This window comes from Danio rerio, chromosome 2 (genome assembly GCF_052040795.2).
Source record: "Danio rerio strain M-AB ecotype USA chromosome 2, GRCz13ab, whole genome shotgun sequence".
NCBI classification, from domain to species: Eukaryota; Metazoa; Chordata; class Actinopteri; order Cypriniformes; family Danionidae; genus Danio; species Danio rerio.
Genome location: NC_141022.1, coordinates 7,019,639 through 7,044,301, shown reverse-complemented (window position 1 = coordinate 7,044,301; position 24,663 = coordinate 7,019,639). Strand labels below are relative to the sequence as shown.

Below are 24,663 nucleotides of genomic sequence, written 5' to 3'. Positions count from 1 at the left end.
TGTATATATATATATATATATATATATATATATATATATATATATATATATTCTGTATTACTCCTTGTTTGCACATTGTCCTGTGTTTTTTTTCTTTTTTTTTTGAGAGTCTTATTTTACTTTGACTGGAGTAGTTTGATTTAGTTTTAGAAATTTCAAATTTAAAATAGTTATTAAGGTCAATGTTATTAGAACTAAACTAACTTGCCTGGTTAACCTAATTAACCTAGTTAAGCTGAATACTTGTATCTTGCCAAATGACTTGTAAATGTACCGTACTATACTGTCATCATAGCAATGACACAATAAATTATTACAATTATTATTTAAAATGATTAAAATAATGTTTTAATGTTGGATAAAAAATGTACTCTATTAAACAGCACTAGAAATATTCTTAAACTAATAAAAATTATTAGAACCCGCTTATAATAATGCCTTCAGCTTTATATATAGTTGAAGTCAGAATTATTAGCCCCCCATTAAATTTTTTTCTTTTTTAAATATTTCCCAAATTATGTTTTAACAGAACAAGGAAATTTTCACAGTGTGTCTGATAATATTTTTTTCTCTGGAGAAAGTCTTACTTGTTTTATTTCGGCTAGAATAAAAGCAGTTATTAATTTTTTCTAAAACATTTTAAGGTCAAAATTATTAGCCCCTATATAATTTTTCAATTGTCTACAGAACAAACAACTTACCTAATTACCCTAACCTGCCTAATTAACCTAGTTAAGCCTTTAAATGTCACTTTAAGCTGTACAGAAGTGTCTTGAAAAATATCTAGTCAAATATTATTTACTGTCATCATGACAAAGATAAAATAAATCAGTGATTAGAAATGAGTTATTAAAACTATTATGATTAGAAATGTGTTGAAATAATCTCTCTGTTAAACAGAAATTGGGAGGAAAAATAAACGGGGGTAATAATTCAGAGGGGCTAATAATTCTGACTTCAACTGTACAAATATTCATTGCTGCATTGTACAGGATATTGCATACTTATTTTTCCTATCTATATAAATTTACAGTTTAAACGTTAAAGATATAATGGTGTGTATAAAAATATGTAATTAACAATATCAAATAGTCTTTTGTTTATTTGTTTTCCCTCGTGTGACCTTTGGTTAAGAAAGCAAGACTGAAGTAAATCATTACTTTATTAATTGCATAAGTACGTCGTATAAATACGTGAACAGATACATAAATAGCTGCCACAAATCAGTTTATAAAAAGAGTTATTTTAGTAAACAAAAACAAAACCTGCAGTACAATAATTAGTGGCTGTACATTCTCTGTTAGTATGCAAATCTATAATTAGGTTCAAGTAGTTAATATAAAATAGGCAGCTTCCACCTCTATGAAAGACTAAAGCTTTAAACTGGTTCATCTAGAGGTCAACATGATTCCCGGCCATCAGTCTTTGGTGGCATCAGCATAGAGCAAGAATCCAGAGAACGTGCTGTCGTCCTCACTGCTGGAGTACACACCGTTCCAGTCCCGCAGAGTCTCCAGCCAAACCTGGTCTCCGGATGACAGACGGAGCACGGCCATGTTGGAGGCCTGGTCAATGTCCTGGCCGTAAAGAGAGTCACGCGTTCGCAGTTTCCGAATGCCGTTCACCACCAGGGCTGCACGCAGGGGACGATTACGTACAGTTATGTAGTATGAAAAGACGTAAACTCCTCCGTGAGTGCAGTTGAATTTACTTGCATTGGGGTCCCAGTGAGCCTCCTCATTGTAAATGATTTTGTCGAACCTGATGGGGAGTCCTGGTGGCGGGAACGATCGGCTGGGGAAAAGACCAACACTGAATGCAGAGCGCTTCTGAACGGCAGGTTCGCCTTTAAAGCCCTTGAATCCCCGAATTCCTCGTGCTCCCTTTAAACCTCTTGTGCCTTTCATCCCCGGCATCCCCCTTTGTCCTGGTGGTCCTTGTGGGCCTGGTGGACCAGGCTCTCCTTGCTTGCTTAGAGGTCCCGGATCTCCTTTTGGCCCTTTAGATCCAGGAAGCCCGTCTGTTCCATTTGTTCCTGGCACACCCGGGTCTCCTTTAGGCCCTTGAGGCCCTGGTTCCCCTATACTGCCTTTCTGGCCTTTCTCTCCAAATGGACAGTCTCCTTTGTCGCCCTTCTCGCCCTTGATGCCATCTGGTCCAGGAGGACCAGTCAATCCCTGTTTGCCAGGCTCACCCATCCCTCCCTTTGTTCCATTCCAGCCAGGCTCTCCGCGCTCCCCTGGGTCTCCTTTCAGCCCGGGGAAACCAGTATCTCCTTTGTCTCCTTTAGGGCCTGATTCACCTGCACACATTAACATCAACTTGAATGCAATTCGAAATGAAAGACCCATTCTCAGCAATCTTGACTCACTAAAAAGGCTTCTAGACACATACAGCTCAGAATTATTCGCCCTCCCGTATATTTTTTCCCAATTTCTCTTTAACGGAAAGTTTTTTTCAACACATTGCGAGACATAATAGTTTTAAAAACTCTTTTCTAATTGCTGATTTATTTTATCTTTGCCATGATGACAGTACACCATCTGAAATTTTACGGTTTATTTCCGGCAGTTGGGGTGCCGGGAAGAAACCTAAAATAACGGCCGTTAAATTACGGAAATTTATCTAAATTTAAATTTCTGTTATTTAACTCAGGGTTTCTGCGTGGTCTTAAAGTCTAAAAATTGAAAATCAAAATTTAAAGCCTTAAAAAGTCCTAAATTCGCTGTTGTAGGTCTTAAATATTTTAGCATAGGTCTTATTTTTCCAATGTCCATGTAACGCTACATCTAATAGTCATTAAAATTCTTTTTTGTTGTTGTTGCTAGGTTTTCGTGATGTTGTAGTTCTTTATTACACTAGTCCAAATGTAATTTGCGGTATTACAACTACAAAAAAAGGTAAACTTGCAATAGCCAATCTCATTGTGCACGCTGAATGTGACGTCATCGCTGTGTTTGTGGAGGTTTAATGTGGGCGCGCACCACATGATTTCGGCTGGTGGAGTATTTTACTGACAAATGTCGTAAGCGCAGTATTACAAGACTAGTGTTTCCTCCTCTTTTTGTGCTTTTGCTCTCCATAGATGCTTCAGCATACTGTAGTATTAAGAATAGTGAACTGATAAAATGAAATACAGTAAAGTGTGGTGAATTGTGGAATAATATACCCCATATTGTAAAAAAAAAAACAAAAAAAAAAACTACAGCACTGGGTAGTTTGTTTATATTATACTTGTTGTGTTACCATAGCAACTATAGTATTACAACAGATTAACTGAAGTACTTTACTGTATTTTACAAAACACTGTACAGCAGAGGCTAGGTAACTTTATTTTAGTTGCCATGATAAAATTGGATTGATAGTGAGATTTATTTGAAGAGTGAATAGTACAGTAGGCTATAATACCTTATCAAGTTTTTCCCTATTTTCTATCACAGTTACATTTCTGCTTGCATTAGTTATATTTAAAGAAAATTATTAGTAGTAGTAGTATGGTGCACCTTTTGGATGTTTAATAAATGTTTTTTAATATAAAACTATTCTCTGTGTCTTTAAGTGTTTGAAACTGGAAATATCTCATCATATAACATACAGCCAAAAATGTTATGGTTTATTAGGATAAAAATATAATATGTAAGTCAATTTTAGAATTTAGGTTATGGTTAATTAATAGTGTACTGTTATAAATCATATCAAAAAGCACGAAAGGAAGAGGGAACAGTGTACTGTGAGCGTGCAAGGAAATTTGTGCGGGAGCAGTGCATATTTGAGAGTGAGAAAATTTGCAGTTTTGTCCACAAACAGAGGAAATCAGTGCACAGGCAATGAGATTCGCTCGCTTATATTACATGAATGCGCTCTTGACTTGTAATACTGCGCTCACGACATTTGTCAGTGAAATACTGCCATAGCGGAGCTAATGAAATTTTTTGAGAGGTGAACAGTTCGCGCGGCGCTGCATTTCATTTGAGTTGAATATGAAACACTTTATAGAGATTTTGTCTGAAACAGGTACGTCTGCACCGACATCTTTATGATCCATCCATGCGTGATCATAGGGAGAACCAGATGACCAATAATTATTGGGTAAAAATTGCAACAGCCATGGGACAGAAGGAAAGTTTTTGTAAAAGTTTGAATAGAGATTAGTTTGTTAAAACAAAATAAGAGGCCACCAAAAATATTTTCAGTGATATTAATAATTCTCTTTTTATTCATCTGATTTTACTGTCTGTTTCTTTTGACCGCCCCCTGTCATTTAAAAGAAAATCTCAATAGCGAACGCGTCAAGTATAAAAGCCTTGTCCGTTTCGTGAGGTGTGCGATGCTTTGACAGGTGAAAGTATAAGTCAGCGTTAAGATGTTTGTTTGTTTGTTTTTCGTAGTTCAATGATGCATCTAACCTAACTTAGTACTGTTCAATATAAATGCATTTATTTTACCTCTAATTTTGTGATTTTACATTTTCTCTCGCGTGTTTTTGATATTGCAATATAGGTCTTAAATTTAATCATTAATGGTCTTAAAAAGTCTTAAATTTGACATTATGATATCTGCAGAAATCCTGTTTACTGTAAATTTCTGTAAGTAGTTACATTTTTTTATTTATTTTTGAAACTAATTTATACTTCTGCTTTAAGCACACCTCTATGCTCCGGCGCAGCCTTCGCGCAGTTGCATAGCCCTCGTTGTGGCTGACGTGCACCTCTTAAGGCTGATTTTTACTTCTGCGTCGAGTGATCGGTGTAACCCACATCGCCTGCCTTGTGCGCAGTTGTGCATTTGTAATTCTGCGTGCAGTTTGTGTTGCTCTGAAATAGCACTTCCGTAATGCTAGCTGGCAGTAGGTTTTTATGTTCTTCTGTGTCGAGTTTCTTTGCTGGTGTTTTGTATTTTTTGAATGCTAGAAGTAGCTAAAACTTGCTAATTTAGAGGCGGGAACTAGTTGACGTTCCATAACTTTGATTATAAGGTAAACACAAAACAAAGTTTCCATCTGGAGCTCCTTTACAGGACTCAAAACTTTTAAACACTCTTAATCGGGCACGCGGTTCTCAGGGCTGCCGACGCTTGTCACCGGTACCAAGCTGACCAATCAGAGAGCTTGCGATATGTGTTGTTGTGACGTGTAGTGTTAGTGTTAGTGAGGCCAGCAGGGGGCGCCCAACCTGCGGTCTGTGTGGGTCCTAATGCCCCAGTATAGTGACGGGGACTCTATACTGCTCAGTGAGCGCTGTCTTTCGGATGAGACGTTAAACCGAGGTCCTGACTCTCTGTGGTCGTTAAAAATCCCAGGATGTCCTTCGAAAAAGAGTAGGGGTTTAACCCCGGCATCCTGGCCAAATCTGCCCACTGGCCTCTGTCCATCATGGCCTCCTAACTCTCCCCATATCATGATTGGCATATCATCACTCTGTCTCCTCTCCACCAATCAGCTGGTGTGTGGTGTGCGGTCTGGCGCAAAATGGCTGCCGTCGCGTCATCCAGGTGGATGCTGCACACTGGTGGTGGATGAGGAGATTCCCCCCCATTGTGTAAAGCGCTTTGAGTGCCCAGAAAAGCGCTATATAAATGTAACGAATTATTATTATTATTATGTAGTTACATTTTTTAAAAGGTGCACATCGGTGTCAGCCATGGCGAGGGCTGCATGAAGGCTCCGCCGATGCGTGCGCTTGACGCAGAAGTATATATAAGCCTTAAAAAAATCTAACTACATGTCGCAACAACGCATACCACAAGCTCAGTGATTGGTCGGCTTGATAGCTGTGACCAGTGTGGATGGGATCGAGAGCCACGCGAGCCTGTTGGAGCAAGTGTTTACAACTGTCGAGTCCTGTGAAGGAGCTCCAGGAAAACTTTTGTTTTGTGTTTACCTTATGATTGAAGTTGTTGAACGCCTCTGAATGAGCTCACTTTAGCTACTTGTACATTTCAAAAAAAAAAAAAAAAAAAAAACACCAGCGAAGAAACTCGACACAGTGGAACACCTACTGCCAGCTAGCGTTTTGGAAGTGTTATTGCAGAGCAACACAAACAGCACGCAGAAGTATAAATGCACGGCTAAGCGCAAGGCAGGCACCGTGGGTCACGCCGATCACTCGACACCGAAGCATAAAACAGCATTTAAGGCAATCCTACATCACACACTTCGATATCTGACAGTACAGCTAGTGACTTGTAAGAAATGACACAATATAGCGAAACCGCATCATCATCACCCTTATAAGGGCTCCATCAGGAAAGTGTTCAAAAAGGCACAAGATAAACATTATAGCAACAATAACAAGATGCATCAAATACAGGGTTAAATCTTTCATCACAAATGCACCTTTCTCTCCTTGTTTCCCAGTAACTCCAGGAATCCCAGGTAGCCCGCTCGCTCCAGTATCGCCTTTCTCTCCTGAAGAACGTAAAAGACATGTTAACGAGCATCAAAACATTATCTGCGAATTAACCACATCAACAGCACAATGCTTATGAGTGCACAAGGCGTATTGGAATTTGGTTGCTCGACTGAAAGTGCTTTAAAGCCCTGAAGTTCTCTGTAGATACGCTTGCACTTTGTTCTCGACCTTTCACTTGGCAACAAACAGGAAATGATTTGCGCTTGTCTAGTCTTTGTTGACTCTGTTCTCGGTCTTAAAGGGCACCTATGGTGAAAAATCTACTTTTCAGGCAGTTTGGACTGACATGTGTGTAGGTGTAGTGTGTAGACTATCAAATTGGGGTGATATAAACACACCCAGTTCTTTTTTTTTTTCTTTTTTTTTTTTTTTAATTTAACAACCTAAAACCGGTGGACCATTTGTATTGGTTTTGAGACCGACCGCAACTTGATGTAGGAGTGCAGTCCCCCCGCCAACTAATATTGATTGACAGGCACGCATTACCACATTCTTGGTTTGTTGTTTCACATCCGCCCTTTTCAGCGTGTGAGTCAAAGCTATGTCACCAAAGGAACACCCTTGCTTTTTTTTTTTGGATGTAAGGCTCATTGGGTTCAACACAAGAGCCTTCATCCTCCTCCTATGAATGAGCAACAGAGATTTTACATTTAACGGCCATTTGCGCTGAACACGCAGTACAACGTATCGAGTTTCAGGCCATTAAAAACAGCTGATCCACCGAGTCTTTCAGCACTCTCTCTGAAAACACTTGATTGATCTCGGCTGGCGGATCAACATTCACCACATTATCGCTCTCATCGGCGCCATTGTTTGTAACTGTAGGTGGGTTTGCAAACCGATGTACTTTTCATTGCGCCTTCCTTAAACTTTAGCTGTTTGCATTTCCCGCGGTCAAATAAGCTCCCTGTCATCTCAACTTGGTGGAAAGTGTGAGCGCGTTGCCTCGCATGCGCGTCCCTCCATTGGAAATAAGGAACTTGCCTTAGTTATAGCCCCAGTCGAAATTAATCCAGTGTGCATGGTTATCAGTCTCGGTGTACAACCTCGGAACCTTAAACTAGCACACAGTTGGCATAACTTTGTTTAGTTGCGCAGTTTTGATCCATGCAGGAACACGGTGTTGAGAAACCTTTAGGATTAATTACCCGTGATGAATTAAATCAATGTTAATAGTGAAACCGGTTATTCATTACATCCCTATACAGATCACGCATGCATCGTTACATAGTGGCTGTAAAACTATACAAAGACACAAATGATTTTGTAACTATCACTCTGACATATTCTGGGACATGATTGATTCCTCAACAGTAGTCTCTGCTTGGTCTGTGTCCAAGTTGTACATGTACGGCTGAATGCTGATCCTCTCACTCATGTTGCTTCTCTCTGTCTGCCTATCTGTTGCCATACACAAAGCGGGGAAGCTCTTGGCTCCACCCCCTTGTTAAGTTGGGCGGGAAGTCGAAACTAATTTTCATGTGAAGCAACACGCCCCTAAAACAACGAGCTGTGTACCCGCCCCCAAAATAACACTTTTTAACACATTACAATAAAAAAAATCTAAACTGTGTTTTGAACTGAACCTAAACTGGCACACTCAGAAGAACCATAATATTAATATTAAATCTTAAAAAGGGGGTAAAATAGGTGCCCTTTAAAAGAGACGTTCGTGACAACGAAAACCCTAAATGCTGTTGTATTTCACTCCAACGAGATTTAGAAATCTACAGTTCTTGTTGTAGACAACCTTTTTGTGCAATCTCAAGGAATTTGCATTTCCAGTTTCAAAACAAATTGTGGGTTCTGCCAACCTGTGTGAGCATGCAGCATTAAATCAAAGCGAACATTTCAGTCTGTTTGATCTAGGCAAGGTAATTGTTTTTTCACATAGAACTATAAACCTTAAAACTTCATGTAGTCCTCCTTGTGAAAGGTCAAGCTTTTCTCAAATGTTAGCCTTTCTTGCAAAACAAGGACATTAAATGTGATTGTATACATCACAGATGTGTCTCTAAAGTTGCTTATTCTAGAACAGCATTTACCTGAATTCATTTTGGCTCCTTTCATATGGACGCCTGAATTAAAATCCAATCATGCCATTCAAAATACTTTTACAAATATGCTATACAGCCTTTTTGATCCTAAAATTTGATTGGCTAGTAAGTGGTCAAGAGTGCTGAATGATATTTCACTCAAACTTCAATGATATTTTGCATCGTTCTGTTTATTTGTGTTGGTGCTTCCTGATATTAGCATGCGTTTTCTGTAATATAATGAGCGTGTCCAGCCAAGACACAATGTCCAAATTATTATGAACATTCATTCATTTTCCTATGACTTAGTTCTGGAAACCAGAGCACCTGGAGGAAACCCACGCAAACATGGGGAGAACATGTATACTCCACACAGAAATGCCAACTGACCCAGTCGGTTCTCGAACCAGTGACCTTCTTGCTGTGAGGCGACAGTGCTAACTATTGAGCCCCCATGCCACCCTATTATAAACATATCTTCAGATGAATCTCTTGTGACCACTAGTGTTCAGATTTCATCAAGGCACATTGATTTTTGTCATGCGCTTTTGATGGAGTGCTCATTGCAATGGATTAGTGCTGTTGAATAAACTAACCAATGTTACCAACCCTTAAGAGTGAATAAAAACAAAAGAAAAGGATGTGGATGGCAATTCAAGCCCTGCTCACATTGTACAATTTCAGCCACAATTTGGTCGTCTGAGACAAATTTGGCCAATTCTGAAAGATTCCAGTAATCCTTGGCTAAAATCTGTGGTCTTTGATTGTTGGTTTGACTTGTTCACCGACAGCCGATCAATGGTTGTTGTGATCAGATTTTCCCTGCAATAAAGTCCTGGCAAGATTTCAGACAGTTTCCTGCAGTGTGACGAATGTCAATCGAAGAACCAATAGGGCGCCAAACTCGATGACGCAATCAGCGTGAAAACTTCAAACCACCTCGTTGTGGAACTGTCAAAACGTTTTTATTTGTAATTATTATAGGCACTCTGTGAGCAGAATTACCACTACAGATTGTTAATGTTTGCAGAAGTGTCACGGACAGATGACGTTAAACTCCGGCTGAGTTTTCCTGCATGTTAGTATTTGGCCCATTTTCATTGCCATTTAGTCTGTCGTTGACAACAGATATCTTAAGGCTCGTACACATCGGGACGCTTTTCGTTTGTGTTTATCGTCAGCGTTTTTCGAGAAGATTTTCCGCATTCAAACCCTAGCGATTTTTCACTGTCGTCAAGCAGAAGAGCATGCAAAATCACGTCTTGACGTTAGATGGTGCTTGATAAAAAACAGAAAGACTCCGGTGCACAGGGTGGCACTTTACAACTTTGAGCTTCCACTTGTAACACAGAAGAAGAAGAGAGAAAGTTGACAGGCTTGTTGTTAAAGTTACTGGTGTTTCGAACAAGCATGGATGGTTCAAGTATCAGCTCCAGCTCTAGTGATAAAGAAATGATTATTGTTCACCAGTGCAATAAGCAGCTCCACGTTCATGTCGCCTCTGGGCATCTTCTTCAATGTGCGTTTGCATTGACAGTTTTGCGCTTGAGCGCCTCCAAGTAGTGTTTACTGTAACTTCAGCAGCTCTGTGCACATAACAAAAGTGCCAATCTGATTGGTGGAGAAGGTTTTGATGCGGCGCATAAGGCATTTCTTTAAAAATGATGCTTTTACGCCTGATGTTTTGCGCGTTGGTGTTCATGATCACATTGGCGCCCTTTATTTAGTTACGAGGCTTTAACACAGTGCTTAATTTGTGAATTGCGAGGTCCTGGAACAGATCGGGGTCACGGACTTGCCATGTTACCCAAGGATGAAGAGGTGTCGCGGATGAAAGTGAAGAGCTGGGGTGGGGGTTGAATGGTTGGGTTGTTGTGGACGAAAGTGAGGGAGTTGCGGAAGATGTGGGAAGGAGGACGGTTAAGGAGGGGGACATGCTACAATCGTACAGGACTATTAAAAATTAAAAATATACACTTTCGGAAATGAAGGTAAAAAATATGTCACAGTGGTGGTACTTTTTCAAAAGGTAAATGTGGAACAGGAACTTAAAGGTACATATTAATACCTAAAAAGTACAAATGTGTACCTCACAGGTACAAAATTGAACATTAAAGGCACAAAAGTGCACACTAAAGTGATTTTTTACCTTCATTTCCCAGAGTGTACTATGTGAGCAGGACATTAATGATCTCTTTTGGCTGCTAAATACTGTGAAAACAACCGGAATGCGTTTCTGACGACCTCTGAACGTGAACAATCTCAAAACATTTCAAACCCTTTTTAGATTGATATATAGTGCCAGTGCACTTTTAATTGGATTTACAGAAGCACGTATTAATACTAGGTGTAAACTGTCTTCTCTAGGTTAATATGCCTACTACTGTAACCTGCTATGAGCTATAATAGGTAAAACACTAATGAGTGTTAGGTCTTCACACAGCATGAAAAGTACCTTAATGACCCACTGCTTATGCTGAGAATCTGAAGGCATTCAATCCCATGAGAGCAACAGGAGAGGAGGTATACACAAATAAGTGATGCAGTGGACATGCAAAGCCACAGAAGAGTGACAGCATGGAACATGTAGTACATCTTAAAGAGTTAGTTTACCAAAAAAGTATATTACTTTATTAATTACTTGCCCTCATGTCAGTCTAATTAAGCCCTCCGTTCATTGTTAGAACACAAATTAAGAAATTTTAGATGAGATCCAAGAGCTCCCTGACCCTTCATAGAGTGCAATAGTTCAAGGATGTTCAAACTCTAGAAAGAAAAAACATTCTACTATTCAACTTCCAAGAACACTCTGTGTGTTTAAAAAAAAGACTGTTTAGACGTCAGATTAGAGTGTGCGCTTACCACAGGCAGTTTGACACCGGTGTGTTATGATGCTGACCCTTATGGCAATATGTTGTACTGCAGGTAGTAAACGCACACCCTGAAGTAACGTAGAGGACATTGGCAAATAAAATAGTTTTTAATAGGTCTTTTGTGCAAAAAGTTCTTGTTCTTGGAGCTTTACACGATTCCAGATCGTCATGTGGAATGTTTTGACAAGATTTTTGATTTCTTTTCTGACCATCTCTGGACCATTGCTGTCAGTGAAGGGTCAGCGAGCTCTCGCATTTCTCAATTTGTGGTTTGAAGATGAACAAAGGTCTCGAGGGATTTGAAACAACATGAGGTTGAGTAATAATAACAGAGTTCTCATTTTTGCATGAGCTAATCCTTTATCAATTTTCTGTCTCAGATTCTTTCAGAGTGCATTTTGAGTTTTGAGAAGTCATTTTAGGTCGCACTTTATATTGATGGTCCGTTTGTTGAATTTAAGTTACATTGCATCTACATGCCAACTAATTCTGATTTGACTGTTAGGGTTGGGGTTAGGGTTAGTGTAAGTTGACATGTACTTGCCAAGTTTCTTATAGTCAGTTAAATGTCTTGTTGAAGGAGCAGTATCAACAGATATTAAGCAGACAGTCTACTAATACTCAAATGGACCATCAAAATAAAGTGTTACCAAATTTTATCAGTAGAGCAAACTAGCTAAAACTTAAGCAACTTAAAATGTTGGTAGTTTACAACTGATCATCTCTAGTTTGTGTTTTTATTAAACACCAGCACATGACGTTACCATACAGACCTTTTACTCCATGCGGCCCTGGAGCACCAGTGAGTCCTTCTTGACCTGGAGGTCCCGGAGGTCCCATCTCCCCCTTTCCCCCTGGAATACCTTTCAAGATTATAAATATAGAACAAAAAATGGGTCCCACTTTATATTAGGTGGCCCTAAATTAAGTCATGATGTATGTCACAAAGTACTTATGGTGTAAATACATGTTTTACTTTGTACTTATGATTGATTAAATAACTGGAAGTAATTACACTGTTGACCATCCTTTACACCTTAATCCACCCTAAACCCACCCATACCACCAAACCTGTACTTAAGATGAAGTAATTACACTATTGACCATATTTACATCCTAAGCCAGCCTTTAACCTACTAATTCAACTAAACCTGTACTTGTGATTGATTAAATACCTGGAGATAATTACACTGTTGACCATCTTTTACACATTAATCCACCCTTAAACCCACCCATATCACCAAACCTTACCTTATGATTGGTTAAATACCTGGAAGTAATTACACTGTTGATCATCCTTTACACCTTAATCTATCCTTAAACCTACCCATACTCTCAAACCTGTACTTATAATTAATTAAATACCTGGAAGTACGGTAATTACACTCAGGGCCGGAGCAAGCTGAACTGACGCTCTAGGCAAAGGACGGTCACGCCGCCCACATCCCAAAAATGAAAGCAGGGAGGGGTCTCTCTATTCTGCCACCCTAGACGCGGACATAACTGAGGGCGTGGGTGGTGAAGGTAGTGTCGCGGACGCTGCCTTCTCTATTCTGCCGCCCTAGACGCGGATATAACTGAGGGTGCGGGTGGTGAGGGTAGCGTCGCGGACGCCGCCATAGAAGCAGATATATAACTGAGGGTGAGAGTAGTGTCTCGGACGCCGCCATAGAAGCGGATATAACTGAGGGCGCGAGAGGGGAGGGTAGTGTTGGGGACGCCGCCCTCTCTATTCTGCCGCCCTAGACGCATATATAACTAAGGGCACAGGTGGTGAGGGTAGTGTCGTGGATGCCGCCCTAGAAGCGGATATGACTGAGGGCGCAAGAGGGGAGGGTAGTGTTGGGGACGCCGCCCACTCTATTCTGCCGCCCTAGACGCATATATAACTAAGGGCACAAGTGGTGAGGGTAGTGTCGTGGATGCCACCCCAGAAGCGGATATAACTGAGGGCGCAAGAGGGGAGGGTAGTGTCGGGGATGCCGCCCTCTCTATTCTGCCGCCCTAGATGCGGTTATAACTAAGGGTGCGAGTGGTGAGGGTAGTGTCGTGGACGCTGCCCTAAAAGCGGAAATAACCTGATTACACTGTTGACCATCTTTTACACCTTAAACCTACCCTTACCACCATACCTCTATTCATGATTGATTAAATACCTGGAAGTTATTACGCTGTTGACCATCTTTTACACCTTAATCCACCCTTAAACCTACCCATACCACCAAACCTGTACTCATGATTGATTAAATACCTGGAGATAATTACACTGTTGATCCTCCTTTACACCCTAATCCACCCTTCAACCCACCCATACCACCAAACCTGTACTTATGATCAAGTAATTACACTGTTGACCATATTTACATCCTAATCCACCCTTAAACCTACCCATACCACCATACATGTACTTATGATTGATTAAATACCTGGAAGTAATTACACTGTTGATCATCCTTTACACCTTAATCCACTCTTAAACCCACCCTTATCACCAAACCTGTCCCTAATCCTACCCATATCTAACCTCAAGAGCACCTGAAGTGTTCTGCAATACAATATGAACTCAGTAAATACACTGTATTCTCTTTCTGATGCAAGTACACCATCCTTAAGACCATCGAATATGAAGTGGTTTCAACATTTTTTTACATGATTTTTGAGTTTTAATCCTTCACCACACAAATTCTTACCCGGCAATCCCTTTTCTCCAACCGGCCCCGGAGGACCTCTCTCGGGTGGACAACATTCACAGAAGTTGAAGAAGCACTCGTTGTAGTCCAGCGTGTAGTTTCCAGGACCCACCCCAGGAGGAACCATGGCCTCCGTGTGGTAGTCTGCAGAATAAGTATCACTGGAGAAAGTGGTACTATCGGTGGACGTAATCGTGTATGCATCCATCATGGCGTCTGTAACTTCTTCAGTGATGCCAATTGCTGTTGGACTCACAGTGGTGGAGATGGACCCCAATTTTGGCGGACCTTCATCCCGAGGCGGAGGCTTCTTAGTGGGCTTCATTCGGGGCCACTGTGTAGTCTTGGCTATTGATGCTTGGTTCCCTGTTGCTACCACCAGCAGGGTCATGAGCATGATGAACGGGTGGAGAATATTGGGCATTGTACAAATACCCGCTGACAACAGAAGCGGACACCAAATTGATCAACTGAGGCGTTGACGTTTTTGAAAGAAGTTAAAAGGATAACACTCACCAAGTCTCAGCTTGTGCCTCCTCTTCGTTCTCTTCACTAAGAGGAAAAGTGCACTACCTTTTAACAAGCTGAACCTCCCTGTCGCCCCTCCGTCTAGCCAATGAGAGGGCTTTTTTACTGCTTTAGCAGGTGACTTGGCACAGGCCAGAGGATTTGATACCTGAGGAGAATCTAATGTGATGGCTTTGAAAGGAGCCTATCAGTCCTCCTCCTTCTCATGCATCTGTATTCCCTGTGTTATATCGGTTAAAGGGGCAATTCAAGTGCAGATGTTTACACACAAAGTGGATTTTATGAACTTTTCGTGTGATTTGTTTCTTCTTTTCTAAACGTTTACGCATGACTTCATATGTCTACGTAAATTCAGAGGTGTTCAGGTTACACCAGGCAGTTAACAGTCATTGACTTGGAACTAATCCAATGAAACCTATAGCTTATAGGTGTTACTTTTTTAGGTGTCTTTTATTTTTTGGCCTCAGTTTTAGAGCATAATAGATCAATAATGGAAAGGAATGCATTTCTATTTTAATCTTTTATAAAGTGTAATCATGAAAGCATTAGAAAATGGCTTTTTTTTTTTCTTTTTTCTATTTTTTTTTTACATTTGCTGAAAAAACTTGGTCATGTCTCGATGGGATATGGCCGTGGATACTCGCATAAACATAGCATAATTTTTGTGACACAGTAAAACAATAATTAATATTTTTTACATAACCGGGAGGGGGTAGGTTTGCAGTAGATGCTAATAAAATGCAATTAATGGGTAATTTAATAAATAGTATCAATAATAATCTGTAAATTATTGTTTTTATATTACTGTGATTGTTGGGTTTAGAGTTGTGGTTGGGGTAGATGCTAATAAAATACAGTTTAATTGGTAAATTAATACAGCAGGGAAAATAAGTATTGAACACATCACCATTTTTCTCAGAAAACATTTCTAAAGGTGCTGTTGACTTGAAATTTTAACAAGGGTAACAACCAAAGAAATCCATATACGCAAAGAAAACAAATGTAAATGGTTTACAAATTCAGTTATGCTCGATAAAATGAAATGACACAGGGGAAAAGAACACATGAAGAAAGGGAGGTATATAAAGGGAGTGAAAGACCAGACAGCAGCTGAAATCTCTCAATAGTTCTTCAGCAACCCTCTGCACTTAGTCAGTGTAAATTAATATTAGCTGCTTCAGTCCAATATTTACATTAGGAGGATGAAGATGAAACCAGGGTGGACATTTCAGCAGGACAATGATCCAAAACACAGAGAAAGAAAATCAAGCTGTAGAATGGCCTAGCCAATCACCTGATCTGAACCCAATAGAAAATACAAAATAAAGAAAATAACGCTCTGAACTGTATTTATGTTGATTGATTGATGTTTTAAATTCAATAATCATTCCATTATGCTGATTTAATGCTTAAGAAAAAAAATCGAATGGTTTTCTTCTTCGATAAACTTTAAGAAACACATCTGTTTAAAACAATGAAAAAACAACAATACAATTAAACATTGAGTATTGAAGTAGAACAACAGAAAAACACTTACTGTTTTAAAATATAATTTTTTACCATGTTTTTACTGTTAACTTTGATAAATTTTAATACATCCTAAATTAGTTACTGGTCCCAAACGTTTAAACAGTAGTGTGTGTTTTCATATACTGTGTATTATAAATATGTAAAAACAATGGCATCAGTCAATGTACAATATTGCTCTCATCCAAAATTTCACTAGCAAAATTGTGTTTCACAATGCACAACGAAGGTCGAGTAAGTCAGGTTACAAAATAAGTTATGCGTAATAAAATGAAATAAGGCAGAGAAAAAAGTATAAACACATGAAGAAAGGGAGGTGTAAAAAGGCAGTGAAAGACCAGACAGCAGCTGAAATCTCGCAGTAGTTCCTCAGCAACCCTTAGTCAGTATAAATTAATATCATCCGCTTCAGTCCGATATCCTCATAAGAAGGATGATGAAGTTGAAACCAGAGTGGACATTTCAGCAAGAAAAAGTTCCAAAACACAGACAAGGAAACTCTTAAATGATTTCAGAGAAAGAAAATCAAGCTGTAGAATGGCCCAGAAAAATCACCTGACCTGAATCCAATCGAAAATAATTGAATGGTTTTCTTCTTCGATAAACTTTAAGAAACACATCTGTTTAAAACACTGAAAACAACAACATTATTAAATAATAATTCAATATTGAGTATTGAAGTAGAACGACAAAAATACACTTCACCATTTTAAAATATCACTTTTTACCGTGTCTTTACTATTAACTTTGATCAATTTGATACATTCTAAATTAGTTACTGATCTCAAACGTTTAAACAGGAGTTTTGTTTTTATATACTGTGAAATTTATCAGTCAGAGTCAGAGAATATTCCTCTCTTGCGAAGCTTCAATAGCAAAATTGTGCATATCGCAATGCACAACAAAGGTCGAGCAAGTCATGATTTTCCCAAGGATCAAAGAGAATCAGAGACTTTTGGGGGACTTTTAAACAGTCTCAGCGGAGCAAACACTAACACTTGAGGGGGTGAATGGTCATGTATTCTAGACGCCTTCAAACCCTCGAATCAGACACACAGTCTACTTCCTAACAGTATGAGTGTACTAAATCTGACCGGAAGAAACCCCGGCTGAAAATGGCCTTCTACAGAAATGTTGCCCCTGATTTCTGTGTAACTGCTCCGTTTGGCGAACGCTCAAAGAGAAGCAAAATAATCAAAGCGAACGAGATGTTGGCCCATGAAACAAAGTCATGGCAGCGTTTCTACCGTTCTCCTTCAGGAAATCCAGCACTGGTGACTTTTATATCTCGAGGGGTTACTGACCAGAGATGTTCATGGTTTGATATGATGCTCCCCAGCGGTGCAATTACATCATTCGTGAGAAGAAAAAAAACGTTTAAATTACACCTCTAGTGTTCGTCAGATGAGTACTGTGTGACTAAAGCAAGGTTGTGTTCATGACCGGGGGTTGACTTCTTTATCTCTGGCCTGAATGAAACGCTGAACTTCAGAAACCTTCACTTAAAAAATTAAGTTTACCTTTTGTTCAAACTACTTATTTAAAATGAGCTGAAATTAGTTTTTTGTGACAATTGTTTTATGTTCAATCCATTTAAATTCATAAAAATCATTTACTTATTTCCTTAATATTGTCCCAACACAAATAGATTGTATGGAACCTAGGTTTTTTAGTGTACCATCTCAACCAAAATGGTTGAAAGTAGGCCATTTGGATCCTTGTTTACGCCTCCGTAATGTCACCCGATTCTGATAAGAATGATGACATTAAATGGTACACAAGCAAATTAGTCACTCTGCCAGTTCATTTAAGCAATTTCTTTCTTGATGGAACACTCCGCTTTTGTTAAAAATAAATCATTTATTTTTAAATAACAACTCTCCTAGAGATAAACAGTTGAGTTTTACCATTTTTTTAATCCATTTAGCCGATCTCTAGGTCTGGCGGGAGCAGTTTTAGCTTAGCTTAGCATAGATCATTGAATCAGATTAGACCATTAGCATCTTGCTCAAAAACATCCCAAGAGTTTTGATGATTTTCCTATTTAAAGTATCAAAGAAAGAACATGTGTATGATCAGCAGGAGCCAGAGAACACCTACTTCTACAAACATCCACGCCTGGGAAGAGATTACTTAATTTGACATTCGTTTGGTGAATTCTATGAAGAACCTTAAATTGAATTGCCAGCCTGATCTCTCGAGAAAACGTAAGTGTTATACAATTTTGCCAGTGTAGTGGCTACTTCGTATGAGTTCAGTCGTACGAAAATGTATGATTTTAAAAAGGAGGTGTGGCATCTAACCCCACCCCTAAACCCAACCGTCATTGGGGGATGATCAAATCGTACTAAATTGTTTGAATTAGATCGCATGAATTCATACGAATTAGCCACTAAATCAAAAAGTTACGAATTGCTGTGAGATTGCGTTGGTCTGGCGCAGGAAGAAAAGGATTTAACCCTTTCAGCAGCCATTTCCCACCATTCCTGATCCAAACCAAGTCCAAGTTCTTTCTCCCATTGATGCTAAAACTGAGAAAGAGTGGGCAAAGTATAGGGAAGAACCATATTGTATAAACTTGATATAGACCCGTGATTTCTGAATTAAGCACCTCTCGTGTAAAGAAGGCTCTGACAGGTTAAGAAATGAAATGAAAGGGAATGGGAACGGACAAAATTACGCACTTGAAAAAAACTAAACTAATTAGACTGTAGAATAAAAATTACATTTTTATACAAGATCAGAAAAACTAGCAAAAACTCCATCAATAAATAAATCAGAAAACTGAAGGAGGCCTCTATTTTCCCATAAAAAGAAAGAAGAATCTAATGTTGAAGGTGGATTATAACCACATTTATAATGTGTTCTTCATTACTAAATTAAGTATCGCATTATTTACAAACCAGTTATTTAAGCATAGTTGGTTGTTTTTAAAGATCATTCAGAATGAGTTAGTAAATGATTAATAAACTATCTAAATTAACATTTATAATTCTTATTATTCAGGCATATACTAATGGTAATTTGTATGTAATAAATGCTTTATTAACTCAACTTCATCCAGTTTTGCGACCTAATCTGAAGTGAGGACTATTCATGCTTTATAAATCTCTTATAAATGACAATTTGAAGGCTCAGTTCTGTTCTAAACAGAAATAAAAAGAACATAAGCCACATTATTCATTCCTATTTGTTTGAAGATACACAAACGAAACTGCACTTCAAATGAAAAATAAATCTTTGCAGCCTTATCTAAAATAAAATTACTCTACCGTTTAAACATTTCATCCTATTATAGTGTTCAATTATTATATTGCTGTTGTATCAAATTGTATGTCGTATTTCGACACTCCTGTTATTCAGCAAAGTGTAAACTTTACAGTAATTTTACTTTTTAAGATTGCAAAGATTATTGTTCATTTGATACTGAGCCTTTAATTGTCATTTATAAGGGATTTACAAAGCATGAATAGTCCTCACCGGTCACAAAACGGCATGAAGTTGAGTTGATAAAGCATTTATTAACATACATAGTAACCAATACTATACGCCTGAATAATAAGAATTATAAACGTTGATTAGCTCAATAGTTTAGTAATCATGAGCTAACTCATTCTGAATGATCATAAAAATCTCCAACTATTCTTAAATACAATTGAATTGTACATACTGCAATACTTCAGTTAGTAATGAAAAATCGAACAGTCACAAATTATAAAAGTACAATCATAAAGCACATTATAAATGTGGTTATAAGTCAAGAATACAGCATATGTAGCTGCAGTTATAAACTGCTTAGTAATGCTTATTAATGTAGAGTTAATGCATAACAGATAATTAATACACTAGATGCTAATGCTTAGTAAATGATTCATAGTGTGTAGTTATTGTGTTAGTGTTACCGACTTTTTTTTAATTAATTATTGAAGAAAGTTTTATAAAATTTCAATGTGTTATTTACAATATTTGAGAGTTCCACAAATAATAAAAGTCTGAACATAGTCTTAATTTATTTTTTTTTTTTAAGTATATATTGTTTTGTTTTTTTCTTCTGTATATATTTCCTTCTCAGTAGCAGAAGTCTTTATAGTTGTGTAAGAAAGCAGTGATTGAAGGAAACCACAAATACATTTATTTATATTTTTGGTATTCTAATTTGCTGAAAATTTGAAAGAACCCCTCCACAATGGTGTTTTCTTGACATTCAAAAAAAGAAAATAAATTGTGTGATACGGTGGTTTAGTTTGTCCAAATTTTTCCCTACTTTAGGTTTCAACATTTACCTACACTAAAACCCAACAGTTAACTTCATCAAATGAGTGTGGTTAACTCAAAATTGACCGAAAGTTTATTCTACTCATTTGAAAAGAGTTTTGAACTCAGTGTTGAAGATAATAAGTTATTAAATACTTCATTGCTTCAACTTAAATGGAGTAAGTTCACAGTACTCAGATTAGTTTTTAACTCAAATGGTTTGTAGCAATCGGTTTCCTCAAATGGTTTGAGTTGCCTTAACTTATTTGGTTTTACAGTACTCAGTTGGTTTGAGTTCTCTTCATTTATCAGCTTTTACTGTGCTCAAATTACTTTGTTTGCTCAAATGGATTAAGTTCCCAGTACTCACTAGTATTAGTTTGTAAAATTAAATGGTTTGTTGCAATCGGTTTTCTCAAACGAGTTGAGTTACCTTAGCATTTGGGTTTTTAGTATTAAACATTTACAATTTTAGGTTACAATATTTTCTAGAGTGATAAGGTTCTTCAAGGAACCATCAATGCCAGTAAAAAAATATTTAAATAACCGTAAGACACGAAAATTAAAAGCTTCATATAGGTTTATTAAAGCCTCTAGCTATATATACAGCAGTGATAGTGCTGCTTTTCTTAGCAAACATCACTTAAAAACAACAGCAATACGTTTTAGAAAGCATCAGCCTCTCCACTTACAGAGCCCATTAGCTGCTCCAGCAGTGTTTCTGTACACAAGGCTAGTATTGGGAGACTGTGTGTGTGTGTGTGTGTGTTACATGAACCCTCTCACTGCCGCCACACACGCCGTTTGCATTAGCAAGAGGCTCAGATGCCCAGCGCTAAATCACATGCCCTTGTTGCCAGGTAGGCACAACGGAAAGCATTAGTCGAACACAAGATCTACTTCTCTATACAGTACCTCATTAAGGCTCCAGTTTCTGGAGCACCACAAAAATAAATCCCACTGGACTTCTCGTGATAAAAATGAAATCAATAAAATGTGCATCCATTATTCAGCCTCTCGGAGACTAACAGTATGTGGTAAGCACTTCGCTGAATCATAGATTGACATCGGTGTATACTTATCCACAGTACTCTGTAAACCTAATGGTGTCTTAAACAATTAAGTTGACTGAACATTACTCAAAATTTAGCATTTTGGTCTTATCATTTAAAAATATGAGTTAATTTGACTTATGTACCATAAAAATGCATAAACTTAATATTTTAAGTGTGGTGAGCTCAAAATCATAATTAATCCTTTAAAAAAAAGGCCATTTTCACAAATGTAGTCTTAGCAGTAAGTGTAGTCTTGACTGTAAAATTCTAATATGTGCAAGCTTTTAAGTACAAGGTCTTTTTTTAAATAAAAACAAATTACTTCAGGTATAATTATTCATCATAATGTGAGTAAATAGCTGCTTATTTTTTTGTTTAAAATTTATTTCAAGAGTTCACACTTCGCTGATGATTAATTATAAGCTGGTTTGGTATGCTGTCCCGGGAGAGAGCCCTGAGCTCATAAGATCCTCGAGCCCGGGGCTCCCTTCTATTGCAAGGCGAGAGGGGAGTTTGAGCTCAGGTAGATCTCGAGAACTCCTCTGCTGTAGTAACTAATGAACAGATAATGATAGTGAGCTACTTACTAGGAGTATGTCTATATTGGCAGTTGGCCAAAGCTGCTCTTTAATTTGGGCATTATGCTTTGTTTCGCATCCATACACCATCACTGCCAACACTTACCGCATCCATTCACTTGCATTTCACACTGATTGAAAATACTGATACTGATGTTTTGATTGTTATTTTTAATTGTGTTAAATAAATCATCTTTTTGATGATACGTGTCGTGCCCCTCACTATGTTACATGCCTGAGCCAGGTGTAACACCGGGAAACCCGGGGGAAACCTACGTGAGACGCCCATGGTAACCTTCGATTCAACCCACCATCCAATCTAAATAGAGAGAGAGAATGATGTGACGGTGGTTGGGGCGAATGCCTTTCACAGAGATCGTCATTTTGAATTTAACAGAACCTTTTGTTTTATTGCTGAGCTACAAAAAAGGAAGTAAAATGATTCAATTAAATCTTGTAAATAAATCAGATATTGTCTACAATAATTTAGCTGTTTGATTGATCTGTTTTGATTGTAAATCTTATTAAAGTAATTCCTTTTGTGTGGAGATAGACACTGTGTGTAGTCAGGATATTGTAGCAGACTGTTGATGGAAACAGTCTTGAACCGGTTTGATAACACAGCTGAACGTACAAGAAACATCCTTGAGTTTTTAACACAGATGGTCTCTTGCGTCTATTGTGTCCTTGGTTTAGCTTTTCACAGGTCTGAGATCAGCTACTAATAACTTAGGGTTGACCTGACCCCCAGGAACCATGTCGCCATCCATATCTGGAGCTAGATACAATTCTTCCTTGACGCATACATCTAGAATTGTCTTTTGCTATAACCAATGAGAACTGTTTACCTGGATCCCACCTTTTCTGGACTTGTGTAAAGAGTATAATTGCTGCAGTGTTGTTACTGTAAGTCAGAGCGGCCTAGGAACTCATTGCGAGTGTTGAAGCTGGCTTCTGCTGATTAAACCGCAAACTATCTTCAGTAAACTTGATTTATTTATTTAAATCTCTGACTCCGGCTTTTCTTCATCTACCAGACTGCTCATCCTTTGGGTCAAACTGTATACCATCCCTACAGACTACAAAATGAGCATTTAAGGGAAATATTGTTGTTAAATTTAGCTAGTTTGGTATTTATTGGGTAGCAAATTATTAATGATTTTGATCGAAACTTCAACAGCTTTATCAGATAAAAAGATTTTTTGAAGAAGAAGAAGCCAAAACTGTTCCCAATCTATGTCAATGAAAAACTGTACAAAAGCACGCACATCTCTCTTAATTGGGTGCTCAGCCAAAACCGCAAATTAAATGTAAATCAAAGGCGGCAACACCAAGGCTCTAAAAATACAAATTTTATTAAATTAAAAAGGCTGACACAGAGCGTGTAACGTTTCGAGCCACCCGGCTCTTCATCAGACAATGAATTTACATCCAAATCTATGTCAACAAATATATTATTCCAAAAAAAAATGCAAGCAGGTAAAGAGATCCTAGAATAATTGACTAAGCGAATATCTTTGTTTAACATCGAACTGAGAAGAGTTTGGTCAATAAAAAACTTTGTGTTGTCAAAAATAAAAGAATAAATAACCTTTGGGGCCAGATTTGACTAAAGGTATAACACAATCAGGGATTGCACAAATAAACTGTCACATTATTTGGGGGGAACTGGAAAAGAAAACTGACGCATACATTTTCCGTATGAAATCGCGGCGCTGTTTTTTTTTTTTTTTTTTAATAAACTTTTATTTAGAAAAAAATCAATTTACAATATAAATCAGGAAGTAATCTGTAGAAGAATGGAATACAAGAATATACAATTACACAGTTATAAGAACAATCAGTAAAAAGAAAAGAGTAATAGAAAAAAAATAAAAAAGAACAAACTGAGGAAAGGGGAAGTACTAAATTAAATTAAATTAAAAATACAGAAAGCATTAATTACTAACATACTGAAAGCATGATATTCCCAGAGATGGGTTGCGGCTGGAAGGGCATCCGCTGGTTAAAAAACTTGCTGGATAAGTTGGCGGTTCATTCCGCTGTGGCAACCCCAGATTAATAAAGGGACTAAGCCGACAAGAAAATAAATGAATGGATGGAAGCATGATATTTTCATAAGTTTCTATTAACTTGCAGATTTTTTTGTTTTTAGATAAACGTATAGCTTTAAGCATGGAATCAATTTCAATTAAAAAATGGGCCAAAGAGGGAGAGGATTTAAGAATTTTTTGTTTGTGGATAAAGAATTTTGCATATAATATAAAAAAGTTATATAAATATATATTCTTCATTTTTATTCTTGGGATTAGAATAATAACAAACAATATCTTTCAGTTTAAAGATTTGTTTTGTTGATTGGGATTTATTCAAATAATTATATAGATCAGACCAAAACTTTTGTGAGATTTTACATTTAAAAAACATGTGGGTCAAAGTTTTCTCATTTTCCTGACAAAAGGAACAAGTATCTGCAATATCAGTAAATTTTGAGATAAATGCATTGACCGGGTATATTTTGTGTAGAATTTTAAAATGGATTTCCTTTGTTTGGGATTACATATTTATATGGGGAAACGCCATGTTCTTTTCCAATCAATATCCTCTATTAATGCTGACCAATTTGATTTCCTTCTTGGAGTAATTTGATTTTTTGTTGGAGAATTCGAAGGATGAGTTTGTTGTTGTAATCGCGGCGCTGTTTTTCTTCAG

At 37.8% G+C, this 24,663-nt stretch overlaps 2 protein-coding genes across 2 annotated transcripts in view; one reads left to right on the top strand and one right to left on the bottom strand.

Annotated features, from left to right (window-relative positions):
• The window catches only part of LOC147846195 (uncharacterized), a 1,020,765-nt gene that overhangs the window by 900,766 nt on the left and 95,336 nt on the right, over window positions 1-24,663 (top strand). The window lies entirely within an intron of this gene.
• On the bottom strand, window positions 1,419-14,561 carry otol1a (otolin 1a). Its single transcript, NM_001099741.1, is given in 5 exon segments — window positions 1,419-2,302; window positions 6,335-6,406; window positions 12,093-12,182; window positions 14,010-14,447; window positions 14,526-14,561. Coding segments are annotated over 4 exon segments (1,470 nt in total). The 5' UTR covers window positions 14,434-14,447; window positions 14,526-14,561.